This window comes from Mixophyes fleayi, chromosome 4 (genome assembly GCF_038048845.1).
Source record: "Mixophyes fleayi isolate aMixFle1 chromosome 4, aMixFle1.hap1, whole genome shotgun sequence".
Taxonomy (NCBI): Eukaryota; Metazoa; Chordata; class Amphibia; order Anura; family Limnodynastidae; genus Mixophyes; species Mixophyes fleayi.
This window is the reverse complement of record NC_134405.1, coordinates 221,901,442-221,916,647: the sequence shown is the minus strand read 5'-3', so window position 1 is coordinate 221,916,647 and position 15,206 is coordinate 221,901,442. Positions and strand designations below refer to the sequence as shown.

The following is a 15,206-nucleotide window of genomic DNA, read 5'->3' as shown; positions in this document are numbered from 1 at the left end:
TCATGGAGGAGGTGGGGCTTTCTTTTGATAGCATATTGGAGTAATAACTTTTTTAGTGTATTATATAGGGAAAACTGGGCAAAGAGAAAAATGCACCTTTCCAATCTTTTCTAAATTTTTTATTTGCATTATATCTGTTTATTAATTGTTTTGCTTGAACATAGAAAGTTGAGATGTTCACTAACCCCCGTGTTCTGTTTTTGGTTTTGGATCCCTTTTTTTTTTTTTCTAAAATCCCTATTTTTTTGCTAAAATCACATAATTTTGCTTTCCCCCCCCTACATTTTTAACCACAATAACACTAATTTCAAGTCATTTGCAGTCAATTATGACCATCTCACAGGTCACAATATTATTTTCATACACTTTCAAACAAAGACTGCAGCGACCTGGTTCGATGCTAAGCGACAGAGCAATGACTGAAATACACGGCAGTTCCTAGCACATCTAGGAAACATTGGCAGACAGCAGTGGCATAAAAAAAAAGTGATGCAAGATGGAATTGTACTTGAGTCATGAAACCAGTTAGGGTTCATTTGATCGCTCGACCCGTTTCTTGGAACTGTGGAAATTCTACAGCTAATACATGGCAATGAGCGCTGAGCCCCCGGGATGTGTGCTTTTATCAGACCCAGACCAATCCACGGTGCCAGACAATGCACTAAAAAGAGTCATTGTAATTTACAGCAAAAAACAAGTTCATGACTGAGCTTCAAATCAGCCCCAATTATAATATAGTTAGGTACCTTTAACGTAAAGTGCAGATTACAAAAACTTGATGAAACAGCAGCAAAGTGGAAGATAATACATATCATCATCATTTATTTATATAGCGCCAACATATTCCGTAGCGCTTTACAATTTCGGGACAAACATAATAAACTAATAAACAAACTGGGTAAAACAGACAAAGAGGTGAGAAGGCCCTGCTCGCAAGCTTACAATCTATGGGATATATAAGTCTATTTAGACATCCATGCTTACATTACTTCTGCAAGCAACGTTGTTCTTTGTTAATAAAACTGTTGTCTTTATACCGTTCAAAAAATTTATCAACATCCAAAGAATGGTGAATAATTATTTTTAGTTGATAGTAGGATCAGGTGGACTTACAGCAGAGGTGTCACTAATTCTGATCAATTATTTTACAGTAGACAAGACCAGGGGGTAAATGTATAAAGCTCTGGGTTCTTCAACACCCGCGAGTTCGGCGTCTTCAGCGCTTAAATTTAAAGCGGCGCTGCCTTGTAAAGGGAAGTTTCCCTTTACAAGGCAGCGCCGCTTTAAATTTAAGCGCTGAAGACGCCGAACTCGCGGGTGTTGAAGAACCCGGAGCTTCATACATTTATCCCCAGATGTCAAAATGTTGTACCGAGTCATCTGCATCATCAATGGGTGTCTAAGATTTTTGCTAAGCACACAACAATATATGAAAGGAAAAGTGGTGGAAGATGGAATTGTCCTTGGGCCCTCCCACCCACATGTTGGATCTTAAAAAGGACATGCATACTTTAACAAACCAAGCGTTTCAGCCACAAAAGTGGCACTCCTTGTGGCTGAAGTGCTTGGTTTGTATGGGCTCCCACAAAACAAGCTAACAAATTGCTTAAGGCACCTAAGGTAACAGTGCTGTTAATGAACTCTACTGTGACATGAAGTTATCAGCCTCAGCCTCATCCTCACACATTATTAATTTATCCACCATTGCAAAAGTCTCAGTATTTTGATGTAATTGGCGAGAAAGGCCTTCCTCATGGAAATTGAAGTTCATTTTTATGAACATCATCTTTTCCACATTTTGAGGAAGTAGCCTCCTACGCCTATTGCTGACAAGGTTCCCGGCTGTGCTGAAAACTCTTTCCAAGTACACACTGGAAGGTGGGCAGCTTAGGCAGTGCAAAGCGAGTTGGTACATGGGTCTCCAAATTCCCTTTTTTTCCTCCCAGTATGTAAAGGGACTGTCTGATGTGTCTATTTCTATGCTGCCGTTAAAATAGTCCTTTACCATCCTTTGGATGTTGATAGTAGGATCAGGTGGAGTTACAGCAAAGGCGTCATATTTTCTGGTCAATTCTTTTAGACCAGATGTCAAAATGTTGTGCTGAGTCATCTGCACCATCCCTTGTCTCTTGGGAAAGCTAAGTTTTTTCCTAACAGCAGTGGAGTGAGAAACTGAAGTAGGAGACGCCGTAACACTTAAGCTGTCATCTTGCTCACCAGGAGCTCCTTGCATCTCTTCAGATCTGGGTCAGTGGGAAACAAAGAGAAGACATAGATCTTAAACCGAGGATCAAGCACAGTCGCCAAAATGCAGTGATCCGATTTCAAGATTTTGATAATTCTTGGATCCTGACGAAGCGAATAAAGTACTTGATCTACAAGTCCGACATACTTAGCATATTTGCTTTGTTTAATCTCATCCTTCAGTTTCTCAAGCTGCTTTTCCAAAAGCCTAATTAAGGGAATTACTTGACTCAAGCTAGCAGTGTCAGAACTCACTTCACAGGTGACTACTTCGAATGGTTTCAGCAAGTTGCACAACATGGAAAGTATTCTCCAATGCCATTGAGTAAAATACATTCCCCTCCTTTCCCAATGTCATGGCTTGTGGAGTAAGCGTGGCTTTTCGCTGTTGCTCCATCCACAGAAGCATATACAGAGTGGAATTCCACCTTGTCACCACCTCTTGCTTCAGTTTGTGGCAGGGCAAATTAAATTGCTCTTGTAGCTGCTGCAATCTCCTACATGCTGTTGCTGAATACCAGAAATGTCCAGATATTTTACGGGCCACAGACAGCATCTCCTGCTCGTCCCTGTAATTTTTTAAAAAGTTCTGCACCACCAAGTTTATTGAGTGAGCAAAACAGGGAATGTAATGGAATTCAACCAGCTGTAATGCTCTCACAATATTGGTGACGTTATCAGAAATAACATATCCTGAGGAGAGTCCAAGTGGGATAAGCCATGTTGCAATGACATCCCTTAGTTTTTGTAACAGATTGTCAGCTGTACGCTTCTTAGTGAAGCCGGTGATACACAGAGTAACCTGCCTTGGACAAATGTGACGTACTTGGGTACACACTGCTGCTGTTCCAGCTGGTGAAGACGAACCACCAACCCAGTGGGCTGTCACAGTCATATAATCTTTAGTTTTCCCAGTTCCGCTTGTCCACATATCTGTGGTTGTGTAAAGTGGGTAGAATGGCATTTTGTAGCCCGATAATTAAATTTTTACGAACCATCTGGTAGAGGTGAGGAATAGGTCCAAGTGACCGCCATACAATACACAGAGCATCCAAGTGACCGCCATACAATACACAGAGCATCCAAGTGACCGCCATACAATACACAGAGCATCCAAGTGACTGCCATTCATTACAGAGAGTATGCAAGTGACTGCCATCCATTACAGAGTGTATCTAAGTGATTGCCATACAATACAGAGAGCATACCAATTACTATCATAAAATACAAAGAGCATCCAAGTGACGACCATCCAAAACAGAGAGCATATTGTTATTTTAGATTTGTAGTATGGTGATGTAAGAATTTAGATTGACTTACATTATCCACCAGCACATTTATCAGGAATCAATGTAGTGTAAGAGCACAGAATTGTCTCAGGGGAGCAGTTGTCACTCCATTATAACGATTAGGAGCTTTGCATATATATGGAGCATCGGGGGATGTACGGAGAAGGGAACAGATCAGCTCAGGCTGATCCATGGCACATTTGATAAAGTGGCTGGTTCCTGGATAGTGGCCATCCACCAATAAGCAGGCCTGGGCAGACGCTGATCTGCCTTGAACACCAGAGGTTAAAATAAGGAATATTTATACACAGCCCTATAAGCAGAGGTGGGATTCAGCTGGTTCTCACCGGTTCGCCAGAACCGATACCTAATTTTAGGATCGGTTTGGCGAACCGGTGACTAGAGACTAAGTACACCCTCTTCATTGGTGGGGAGAGCAGACCCTTTAAAAAAAAACCCAAAAAAAACCTCAACTGTCTGCGACGTCGGCACTCCTCCTCAATGCTCCGTCCGAACCGAACGTCAGGCGTGACGTCATCGCGCCGACGTTCGGTGAGGAGCAGCGCAGAGAAGAGTCGGCAAGAAGAGAAGAAAGACGCCGATAGAAAAGGTAAGTGAAGGAACGGAATCAAGGGGGGAGCAAAAGCAGCATGGCAGCATGTTTTGAGGGGCAAAAGCAGCAGGAATTCTAGCTGTTACACAGTCAAAGATTTCTTCAGCCAGAAAACCCATGAAAATTTTGACAAAACAACCAAGAGAATGCAATTGATTTCTGATGCAACACATCCTCCCATTGAATTTAGAGGTATCACACTGGCCAGAGCTGCAAGGTAACGGACATAGCTTTGGTACTGGATGGTTGGGTCCCATCCTCAGAACAGGCGGATAACGGATTAGATTGGTCTAATATGCAGGTCACAGGAATTACAGCAGTAAGTAGGCATCAAAGCAGGATCCTGAAGCAGTGATATTTTATTAGCTCAAGTGTCCTAATAAGGAAAGTTACACGCCAGTTTGTGGTACTAACGATCTTTCCAGAAGTTACAGATGGTATGATGGTACATGGTCAAACAGAGCTCCTTTTTATACAGATTCTGACAACTATTAGCAGGGGGCAACACCGTCCCCTGATCCTAAATAGCTCCGCATAGACTGATAAATCACATTCAATAATTACCATATTGATGTAGTATAGCCTTTAACCATAGAGCCAACACAAATTAAGCTTTAACAAAATTTACAATAATGTGTTATACCATAATACTTCTATCCTGATTTTATATTGTTCAGACAGGTTCCCCTCTCTTTAACAAGACATGACAACAGGTAACAACCTCTTGCTGGGCTTTCATGCTAAGCAGGTTTTTGTCACTTTTGTGATGAAAAAGATATAATTAGCCTAATTGGGGTTTCCTCTAGCAAAGTTACAAAACCAAATCATGACATACTGTCTTCAAAATTACAAATCAATTCCTCAGAAATCAATGCATTTCCTATACAGAAATACAACACAATATAATAAAATCAGTACATTTGCAATGATATAAATTAGTGCACTGTGCTAATAATTAAATATATTTAAACAACAAGTTATTTTGAAGTGATCCAGCCACAGTTGCAATAAATGAATAATGTTGTACTAATGTTTGGATTAATACTCTTTTTCTAAATTATTTACCCCTAATGACAACTACTCTAAGTTAACATCTAGTCTTCACAGTGAGATTTCAGTTAATACTGTTTTTAACTAGGCAGAATGAGTATTAATTAGAGGATTTTTAGTGTCTACTAATATTAACTACTGTATTTATTTATGATGAAAGGGCTCTGTTGGAAATAGTTTTGCCTTAAGATCTGGTTTTTACTAATTTTGGTGTTTTACTGTACCATATCTAACAAGACTTAAATAGTTTCTTTACAGTTTGCCCCTATTGCTAAAGCATGTATAATCATGCTTTAGCAGTAGTTTAGATGTCACTGACATCTAATATAATGTTTTAGCATGTAGACATGCTGATTGTATTACAAGTAAAAAAATAAATTAAAAAAAAACATTAATCTCCACCAAGGGTATACATACAAATAAGTACAGTAAAGACACAAAAACCTCACAAGCATACCATTTGCATATAACATTCAGAATTGCACTCTCTTACATTAATGTAATGAAATACAAATATCTCTTACTTGCCATCTCTCCCGGAATGTCCGGGAGACTCTCGCATTTTGCGAGAGTCTCACAGACTCCCGGGAGAGTGTCCCAGATCTTCCCACTTCACTAGGAAGTGCCCACTCCCTAGTGAAGTGGGCAGAATTAGGTCCCGATTCACCGGGAATCGCGGCGTTTGGCTCCGTCCCCAGCTGTCAAATTACGCATTTGCGTCATTACATCATGGGGGCGGGTCCAAAATGACGCACATTTTCGAGCCCCACCCCCATCACGGCAGGCTCCCGGAAACAAACTTTCTAAAGTTGGTAAGTATGAAATATCTGGCCTGATTCATTAAGGAAAGTAAGGCTAACAAGAAGGAATAAATGATCTGCGGGACAAACCATGTTACAATGCAAGGGGTGCAAATTAGTTCTTTGTTTTGCACATAAGTTAAATACTAGCTATTTTGTCATCTAGCACACAAATACTTGATAGCTTTATTTTTACACTGAAATTTAAAGTTGATCTAGGACATGCCCTACCCCAATTATAAATCTGACGCCACATTTTAAATTTACCTCCACCTCCAATGCAATATGGTTTTCCCCAGGTGCAAAGTTACTCATTTTTTATAGTTTGCTCTGAATGACTCAGGTTCATTATGTTTACTAGATGCAAGATGGGCAAATCATAACCTTAGCATTAAATTTGTGGGGATGACTACGTGCTTTATTTCCCATATGTTTGCTCCTTTTTCCCTAGAGTATTCAAATGAAAGAAAAAAGTTTATCCAAATATGCCACCAAAAGGGACTACCTCCTAAAATTTACATAGCTAGAGTGAGGGTGACTTAGAAAATGCAGAAATTGGTCTGGTCGTATGGGCTGAAACAGACGTGGGTCTGAATGTGGTTAATGTACAAAACAGAGTAATTAACACAGTACAGTGTGTCCCACCGTGGTATAGTACATATATTGTATACATAGTAATTAAATTTAATGGTGGTCACGCTGGCGCTTTGAACGTTAGCACTTATCAAGCTAGAAAAGTAATAGTACTTATGGCGCTCAAATCACTTGTGCTTACACACTGAATTGAATTGTGAATGCTCATTCACACAGGGGTCAACTACATTCAGGAATCATGTAATACAGCTTCCGTGTGACAGAGGATGAGCGTTCTCTATTTACTTTAATGTGCCAACATGGAGCAATTTGAGCACTATAGACTCTATTGCCTTTCTAGATAGAACAGAACTAATATTTTCAAAGTGTCAGTGTAATGCCACCCAAAGGCCTCATACCTACCGACCTTATTTTCATGCAATGCACTAGTGTTTTAGCACAACACATGGATATAGGTTTGAAAATGTAAACCATTGTTTCCAAGAACCCAATAACCACTTGCATTGTTACTTACATTTAAAAGCTTAGCATTTTTCTGAACACTGTCTGCTCCATTCACTACCGCATTCAATAACCGCAAACGACTTTGTGCTTGACATGTGGTTTCACTGGCATTTATAATGCAAAGCAAACTCAGTTGGCATAACACTTTAAGTATACCACACTAGTAAAGTTAGATTTTTTTTTTAAAAGTGACTGACAGGTACAGTGTAAGTGAAGTAACCATCATTTATTATAGTTTTAATCAGTACTAGTATCAATTGTTGCAATTTCTTAACGTTGTATTACACATTATTATTCAGCTGTTTATGGCAACTGAAAAAGATTTGTATTGTGACAAAAGAAGGTCAGTAACCCAAACTAATATTTGAATCTGTATTTTGTACTATGTGCAGGACATTGTCAGCTCTTGAATGTTCAGCGTTAATACCGTCGGTGCATCAACCTGATTATACAGCAAATCTGTCACCAACGATAGCCATTAAAAGCTGGACAGAATATAAACAATTCATGGTCCCTATGGAGCATGCATCACAGCAAATCGAAACACAGCAGTGGCCACACTACAGTCCAATTACTATGGACATCTTGGCTTAAGATCTGCTATTGTAAGCTTGTAGCTCAAGCATCCTGTTCATTGGGTTAAAATTAAAAGGGGGTAACAGTAAGTAAAATAATAAAATTCTCTGGAGTGCAATTTAAGTTTTAATAAATAGAAGACAAAACAGTCTGTGCCTTTAAACCTCAGTCATTATTCATATATGAGAAAGTCTGTTGCTATAAAATCTAATTCAAAACAGCAACAAAAACTTTTAAAGAGTTGTGAAAGTTGTTTACACTTGACAAATCTTAAGTATTACAATCAATAATAGTATTATTAATAATAACAATAAAGATTACATTAGAAAGCTATCACAATCTACACAAACATCAAGAGACATTCCGGTGCCCTCTGCTGGTTTAATATGAAAACCAGTAAGGGATAGCTGCTGTAGTTCAATAGAAAAGAGGAAGGACTGTGCTGACATCTGCTGGTTGACCAGTATATACTGAGAACATAATAAAGCGGTTGATTTTAGTGATGTCTGCTGTTTAAATGTGAAACAAATAAATGCACAAATGTACTAGAAGACTATGGCTATTCTTCTTGTGACTTTGAAGCAGGCAATATCTAAAAAGCAGTGGCGATGTAAGATGAGAAATCTACGAGTTATATAGATGTTTTTGTCCTAGAATTTTGTAATATTTTACTTTCATTTAGGTCAATATAAAATAAAATTTAAAAAGCAAAAAAAAAAAACAATCCCCAAAAAGTCTATGATTTTATGCTTTATGGATAATACTACCTGGGAACGAATATGTTTCTGTTTACTAAGCATCATGTGTGGGACTCTCTGGGAGACTACATGAAGTGTACTTTCAAGGTACAGAGACCACGTCAGTGTTTTGCTCAACAATGTCGTAAAACATCTGTCAAAGCAGTAACTTCATCTCACCTCCAGTTAGCTTCTTGGAGAAATGGATTCTTGTTTACCGACAGTCTGCTTAAACTCACACAACCTTCCAGCCACGGTGTAACAGTCTGTAACTCTGAAAGTATAAACATAACTCTAAACACAGTAACACAGTATAAATAGTAAGAAAAATTAAAATACACACAGTGAATCCTTAACTTACCTGATAAGCAGTTGTTACTTATGTCCAGTTCTTCCAGTGAAACAAAGGTATTAAATGGTGCAAGATGGGTCAGGCTACAATGGTGAAAATAATATTCTTTATTATAATCTAATATTTTAATATGATCTATTTATTATGTTACTAGACAGTACTTGTTGTTACAATAATTACAATCCACTGTATACTGTAGAAGATAAACTGCAGACTAACGCTAGGTTTTCTTTTTTGTTTGGAGAACAACTATTCTAGTATATTTTAAAACGGATTTCAGTTTATACCCCTCCCTGTCACTATTTTGCACACCCCCGCCCTAAAGTCTAGAGCCCTAAGATGCCTAGTCAGCCCTATTGGATAATTAGGCCCTGGTCATCATCTTACGAAACTGGTTTGTTTGTGACACAGATGTCACTTATCATTCATTTGAAACTATCAAATATTCCTGTGCATACTGCCATTAACAGTTAGAAGCATGATTAAATGTATTATTAAATACTTAAAGAAACAGGTTTTCAAAATGCTGATGTTTCCTAATATTTTCATGCTACCAGTCCTTTAAACACTGAATAATAAGGAATCTCAGTCATCTGTTAGTCTGCAGTCTCAAAAAATATATTTAAAGTTTCATAGTTGAGTGTAGGCACACTATTATAGGGGAATATAATGCACAGATAAACAAATGTGATTAAAAATATAAAAATGTAAAATTGTAACACTGCGTCATACATAAAAAAAATGTTAAACAATCAATATTGTTGGAGAACACAAAGAAAAACGTTAAATTAATTAACACAGGGTACAAATGTGATAATAGGCTTTTGTATTTACATTAAATCAGATTTCTCTTTCTATTTATTGGGGAACATTGACACCATGGGTATAAGCTTGTGCAGGAGCTGGGTATTTTGGGGTTAACAATTACACAGTCTCCCCTCTATAACCCCTCACCAACGATACACCAGTTTTAAACTAAGGCCTAGCACTACCTAGGGCAGACACTTAAGGTTTAACGTTTTGTTTTTTTAAAATGTTTTTAATATTTATAGGTTGCTAAGTTGCTGCTGCAGCTCATACTAACTGCTGTGCAGAAGTGTCTATCCTATGTATAGGGAGGAGGTGGAGCTGCATCCAACATCACACCTCTCTACCGTCCCCCATTCTGATCAGGGAGGGCTCTGGAGGCCATCCATTCTCAGCAATAAGCCGAACAATGATGAAAGGTCCCGAATTGACTAGTGCTGAATGATGAAGGTCTCAAAATGGCAATGACAATCCGGAGTCGTAGGCAGATTCAATGATCCTACGCTCTGTATAGGAGTTCATGGAGGACATTTTCAGCAGCTTTCCCACAGTAAGGTGTTTTTGGTCAGGCAGCACCTTTTATTGCTAGGGCTGTTTCCGCTAAGTAAAGAAGGGTGTCACTCACCGGACCGTGAGTGCCTCTGCGCTGGTGCGTGGCTCACTAGCCTTCCTGCCGGCACCTATCCTGAACCGCGGCCGTCCGCCATCCTGATGGTCTGCGCATGCGCAGCTCCCAAGAACTCTTGTGACTGTTGCTTTTAATCCAAATTGATTGATCAGGCAACTCCCTATTTAAGGCACCTGTGTGCATTACCTCATTGCCTGATCTTGGAGTCTCATTCCCTGTGAGTCTCTGAAGGTGTTCCCTGTGTTCTACTAGTGTCTTCAGTTTCCTGCTGATTCCTGATCTACTCATCGCTGGTTTCCATACCCGCTACTATCTCCTGTGTACTACTAGTGTCTTCAGTTCCTGTGTATTCCCTGTGCTACTCATCGCTGGTTTCCATACCTGCTACAGTCTCCTATTTCCTGCCTGTGTCCTCAGCTGGACTCTGATTACCGGATCTACTCACCTGTGGTTCCTACACTCGTCTTTGCCATCCAGCGTCTCTGCAGTTCCTGCATCTCCCTGTGGACAGACTGTTCTACTGAATAGCGGTATGCCTATCTGTTATTGACTTTCTACGTTTACTCTGCATATCCGCTAGGACAAGTTTCCACGCTCAACAGCGGTATCCATACCCGCTATAGACTGTTATTGTTACGCTGCATACCGGTTTGGAATTACCGTACTACTCAGTCGTTATATGCATAACTGTGATTGACTATCCATTATTGGCCTGCATATCTGTGCTGAGCAAGTCTCTACCAAGTAGCGCCACACATACCGTTATATAGACTTTGTTGGATACGCTGCATACCTATTGGGATCAAGTTCCTCTATGCTATCAGTGTCTGCATCCTATTATCTTTGTATGCTTCCACTCATCAACACTTGTACACATCCTCACCTATTAAGCAGTGGTACAACTTGCTATACGCAGACCACTGACTTCCCCGCTACCTACCTGCACCTGGACAAGTCTTCTCACCATAAGCAGTGGTACAACTTGCTATACGCAGACCACTGACTTCCCCGCTACCTACCTGCACCTGGACAAGTCTTCTCACCATAAGCAGTGGTACAACTTGCTATACGCAGACCACTGACTTCCCCGCTACCTACCTGCACCTGGACAAGTCTCTTCACCATAAGCAGTGGTACAACTTGCTGTACGCAGACCACTGACTTCCCTGCTACCTCCCTGCATCTACTCACGTCCATCCTGATCTCCGTGTTCAAATCTACCTTTCCACTATATCAGCTAGTCGCTGATTCATTGACCAAAGATTGCTGCAAGTCACTGACTTTCCTATTATTTATTGGCATTCTCTCTCCATCTGCTGTGTTATATGTTCCGCTAGTCACCCTGCTACCAGAGGACCGTTGTGTGAACTTCACTATTCTGGTAAGCCCAGTCATCTGGTGAAATCCTGGGCAAGACTCCTAGTGCCCGTGACAAAGGGCATACTGGGGAGCTGTCCAATGGACAGGGAGCCCTCTTTGGGCTGGATTTGGGGTGAAGCACATACCCCAGCTCGTAGCACCTCCACTTTGATGGGCTTTACTTCAGAAAGGAAAGCCTGCCACAAACAACTCTCACTGACTGTACTGTCACAGAGAGCAAAACAGAACTTTTGCTGGTTATGTGTATTTCAAACCCAATTAAAAAGGTAGCTAAAAACTGTATAACAAATGCAAGAAAGACCATGAAAATATAAAATGGCAGTGTGTACCTATGTATGTGGAAGTATAAAAACAAACCAGCTTTATTTGGTTGTGGGTGGAGTGGAAGAAGTTAATATAGAAAATGGAAGCATGCTTCTTATCTTGGTTGTAGAACCAATGATCCACTGTCCAACACCAAACTCCTCTTATGCCTAACCTCCACTCGGCCTGTGTAAAATAGCTTTTTGTTCTATATTAACGCGATCAACTTCTCCCAAAAGCACCCACCATACAGATTTGCTATGTTGATTTGACCGCTATGTGATAAAATATAACATAATGCTTCTAAAATCGAAGGAAATATTATATTCTGCAACACACATAAACATATTCAGGATGCTAATATAAAATTTAAATGAATTTTACCTGTTCTGAGATACTGAAAAAACCTGCAACAAGGGTAACCAATATGATGACATCGCTTTCAATGTATTTATGTTGTTATCATCCAAATATATTTCTTTTAAGAGCACATGATTATCCAGTTTTGGAATCTGAAAACACAACAGAAATGTTGATTATAATCAACATAATGATCCTGAAGAGTCGGATAAACAACTGGCCATTTTGAGGAGCCTATTCAACATTTGAGAACCCTTGCAGAGCGTGAGAGCGCGCGAGAGAGTGCGAGCAAGAAAGAGAGATTTGCATAGCTGTGGGTGCTGAGCATTCTAGAATGTTGAATTCAACATGAGAGTAAGCAATTCAGCAGCTTTTAAATATCTATGTGCTAACAAAAATAGTGCCCCACTGCAATTTTGAGCAGAGTGGCGACATATGTAATATAAGTTATTGCATGAAGCACAGTGCTGCTCAAAAACGGAGCAGAGCTGACCTCTGTCACCCATCTCATTGGATTATGGCACAGAACGGTGAATAGAGAGGTGCATTATCCAGTGTCTGGAGAAACACAGACCAAAGAAAAGGATTCCTGACATCTTGGTGGATTTACTACATGTCTTGAAATGGCTTATGTCAAGTTAGTGCAACAGTAGGGGGGAAGATCTATCATACCACCGAACTGTCCTGATTTTGGAGGAACTTCCCAATTTGTGGGCCGCAAACAGGAAAAGGCTTAATGGGAAAGTGGGTGGAGTTTTGCACAAATATGCAGATTTGTGGGTGGAGTTTGAAGAACAGGGATGGGCTTATTTTGTCTCACTTTCGGGAATCTAAATGTTGGAAGCTATCATCATCATCATTTATATAGCGCCACTAATTACGCAGCGCTGTACAGAGAACTCATTGACATCAGTCCCTGCCCCATTGGAGCTTACAGTCTAAATTCCCTAATATAGACACACACTCACACACAGACATAGACAGACAGACAGAGCAGGAGACAGACAGACAGAGAGACACAGACTAAATTCCCTAACATACACAGACACACACACAGACCGAGAGAGAGACTAGGGTGAATTTTGATAGCAGCCAATTAACCTACCAGTATGTTTTTGGATTGTGGGAGGAAACCGGAGCACCCGGAGGAAACCCACGCAAACACAGGGAGAACATACAAACTCCACACAGATAAGGCCATAGTCGGGAATCGAACTCATGGCAGAAGTGCTAACCACTAAGCCACTGTGAATTAATCTCCTCCAGAAATTCTTCTATGCCATTACTATTACTCAGAAACTGTGTTTGCACTTAGACTTTCTAATGATAAATATTTAGAGACTTTATTTACAATTAAATATAGTTATTTTGGATGTGGTGGTACTTCATAGACTTGACCAGGCCGCTAGATGTATGTGGTATAAGTGCTTGAGGTTTACGTATTTGATATATTTATCTATATCTAACTACTCAAAAAAAAACAAAAAACACATTTTTGAAAGATCTTTTGGGTTAGATTGCATAATTTTAGTGTTTGTGAGCATATATATATATATACATAGTGATAATTCACTCATATTCAATTACGATTCCGGTCCACGGGATCGCGCCAGAACGAGCCACGGTACCGCAATAACGCGGATTTTCGTTCGCAGCCCATAGGGTTGCGTACGAAGATCCACGTTATTGTGGTACCGTATTACCGCCAATAGTGCGTACTTTTCCGCGGTAACGCGCGTTACCGCGGACCGGAATCCTAATTGAATATGCCCCTCTGAGTGTGGGGAACTTTTTGTCAGGAAATAAGGTGAATCCACATTCCTTTGCCATGTCTCATCTGACTATATTTAGAAAGAGACTAGCAAATAGATTTAATCCAAGCAAGGACAGCACACACATGTTGATTTAACAATCATTGTGCATCATGTGTTTAAAAAAACCCAGCAACATATTCCACAATGCTGCAGATTACAGAACTTAAGTAAATATACATTAGACTCAATACAGGAAAACACATTATTTATATAAAGGGTGAGTTTCCAAACTGAAAGGGACTATCAAAGATGCTCACAATAAAACTTTTGATATATTTTAAAGTACATTTCAGCAAACACCTCCCCATTGGCGTGTCCTTGTTCCTCACTACATCAAAAACTGAAATTGCAAAAGAGAGCAGGAGAATAATATTATGAGACATCATATGAAGTATGCGCAAAGTCTATGAACAACAGATCTCAAAGCATTGGGTTGGGCAAGGTCCCAATATTTTGTAAAGATGGGGAAAGGAGGGTCATTATTTTTTATTGACATGAATGCAAGACAGCTTTTCCCTGTTACACACTGACATTCCATACAGTTAATCTATTAGGGAAGAGACTGTCATTAATCCATTAAGCAGATTCATTCCTGGGTCTTCTAACAGCACAAGAATAGGCCTTCTTGTCAGTTATAAGGTCTATGTCTCGTCTATATTCACTAAAAACAAAAAAAGAACCTGATTTGGAAAACCAAATACACAGATTACTAGAAGGATTTTATGAAATTGCCATTTTCATATATAAACAATGAAATATAAAAAATGTATATAGGTATTTTTATAATAGCATGATACAAAGCGCAATGGTGCCCTACAACACATGGTAACTAATTGGAAATCAGTTTTAGCAATTTAGTGCAGGCAGAATAATGAATGTTAATATCCGATTGGTTGCTACAGGTTTATGGTATGTGTTTTATTCACAATAAAAACAGATTTAAGAGTACAAATATATGTCCCTACAAGACATACATAGAAAGGAACCTGAAAAAAGGAATATTTATTGCCCTAAGACAAATGGCATAAAATGTGTTTACAATTCTAAGATTTTTTCTTAATGTGATAGCAGTGTACAAGGAGAAATATAGATGGTGCCATACAGGAATTGGAAAACTGTAGTCCTGCTCCTACAACCATAGCCCTGCTCCTACAA

General features: G+C 39.6%; 1 protein-coding gene across 4 annotated transcripts in view; it reads right to left on the bottom strand.

The window, feature by feature from the left end:
• Positions 1 to 15,206, bottom strand: part of LRRIQ1 (leucine rich repeats and IQ motif containing 1) — a 145,223-nt gene that overhangs the window by 90,955 nt on the left and 39,062 nt on the right. For all 4 annotated transcript variants that reach the window (XR_012691364.1, XR_012691363.1, XM_075209368.1 and 1 more), the window contains exons 11-13: positions 12,262 to 12,389; positions 8,769 to 8,842; positions 8,588 to 8,681 (exon numbers count right to left, since the gene is read on the bottom strand). Coding sequence is in view for 2 of the 4 variants with exons in the window: in XM_075209368.1 (XP_075065469.1) it covers positions 8,588 to 8,681; positions 8,769 to 8,842; positions 12,262 to 12,389 (296 nt within the window). In the remaining 2 variants the exon portion in view is untranslated. The remainder of the gene's footprint in view (positions 1 to 8,587; positions 8,682 to 8,768; positions 8,843 to 12,261; positions 12,390 to 15,206) is intronic.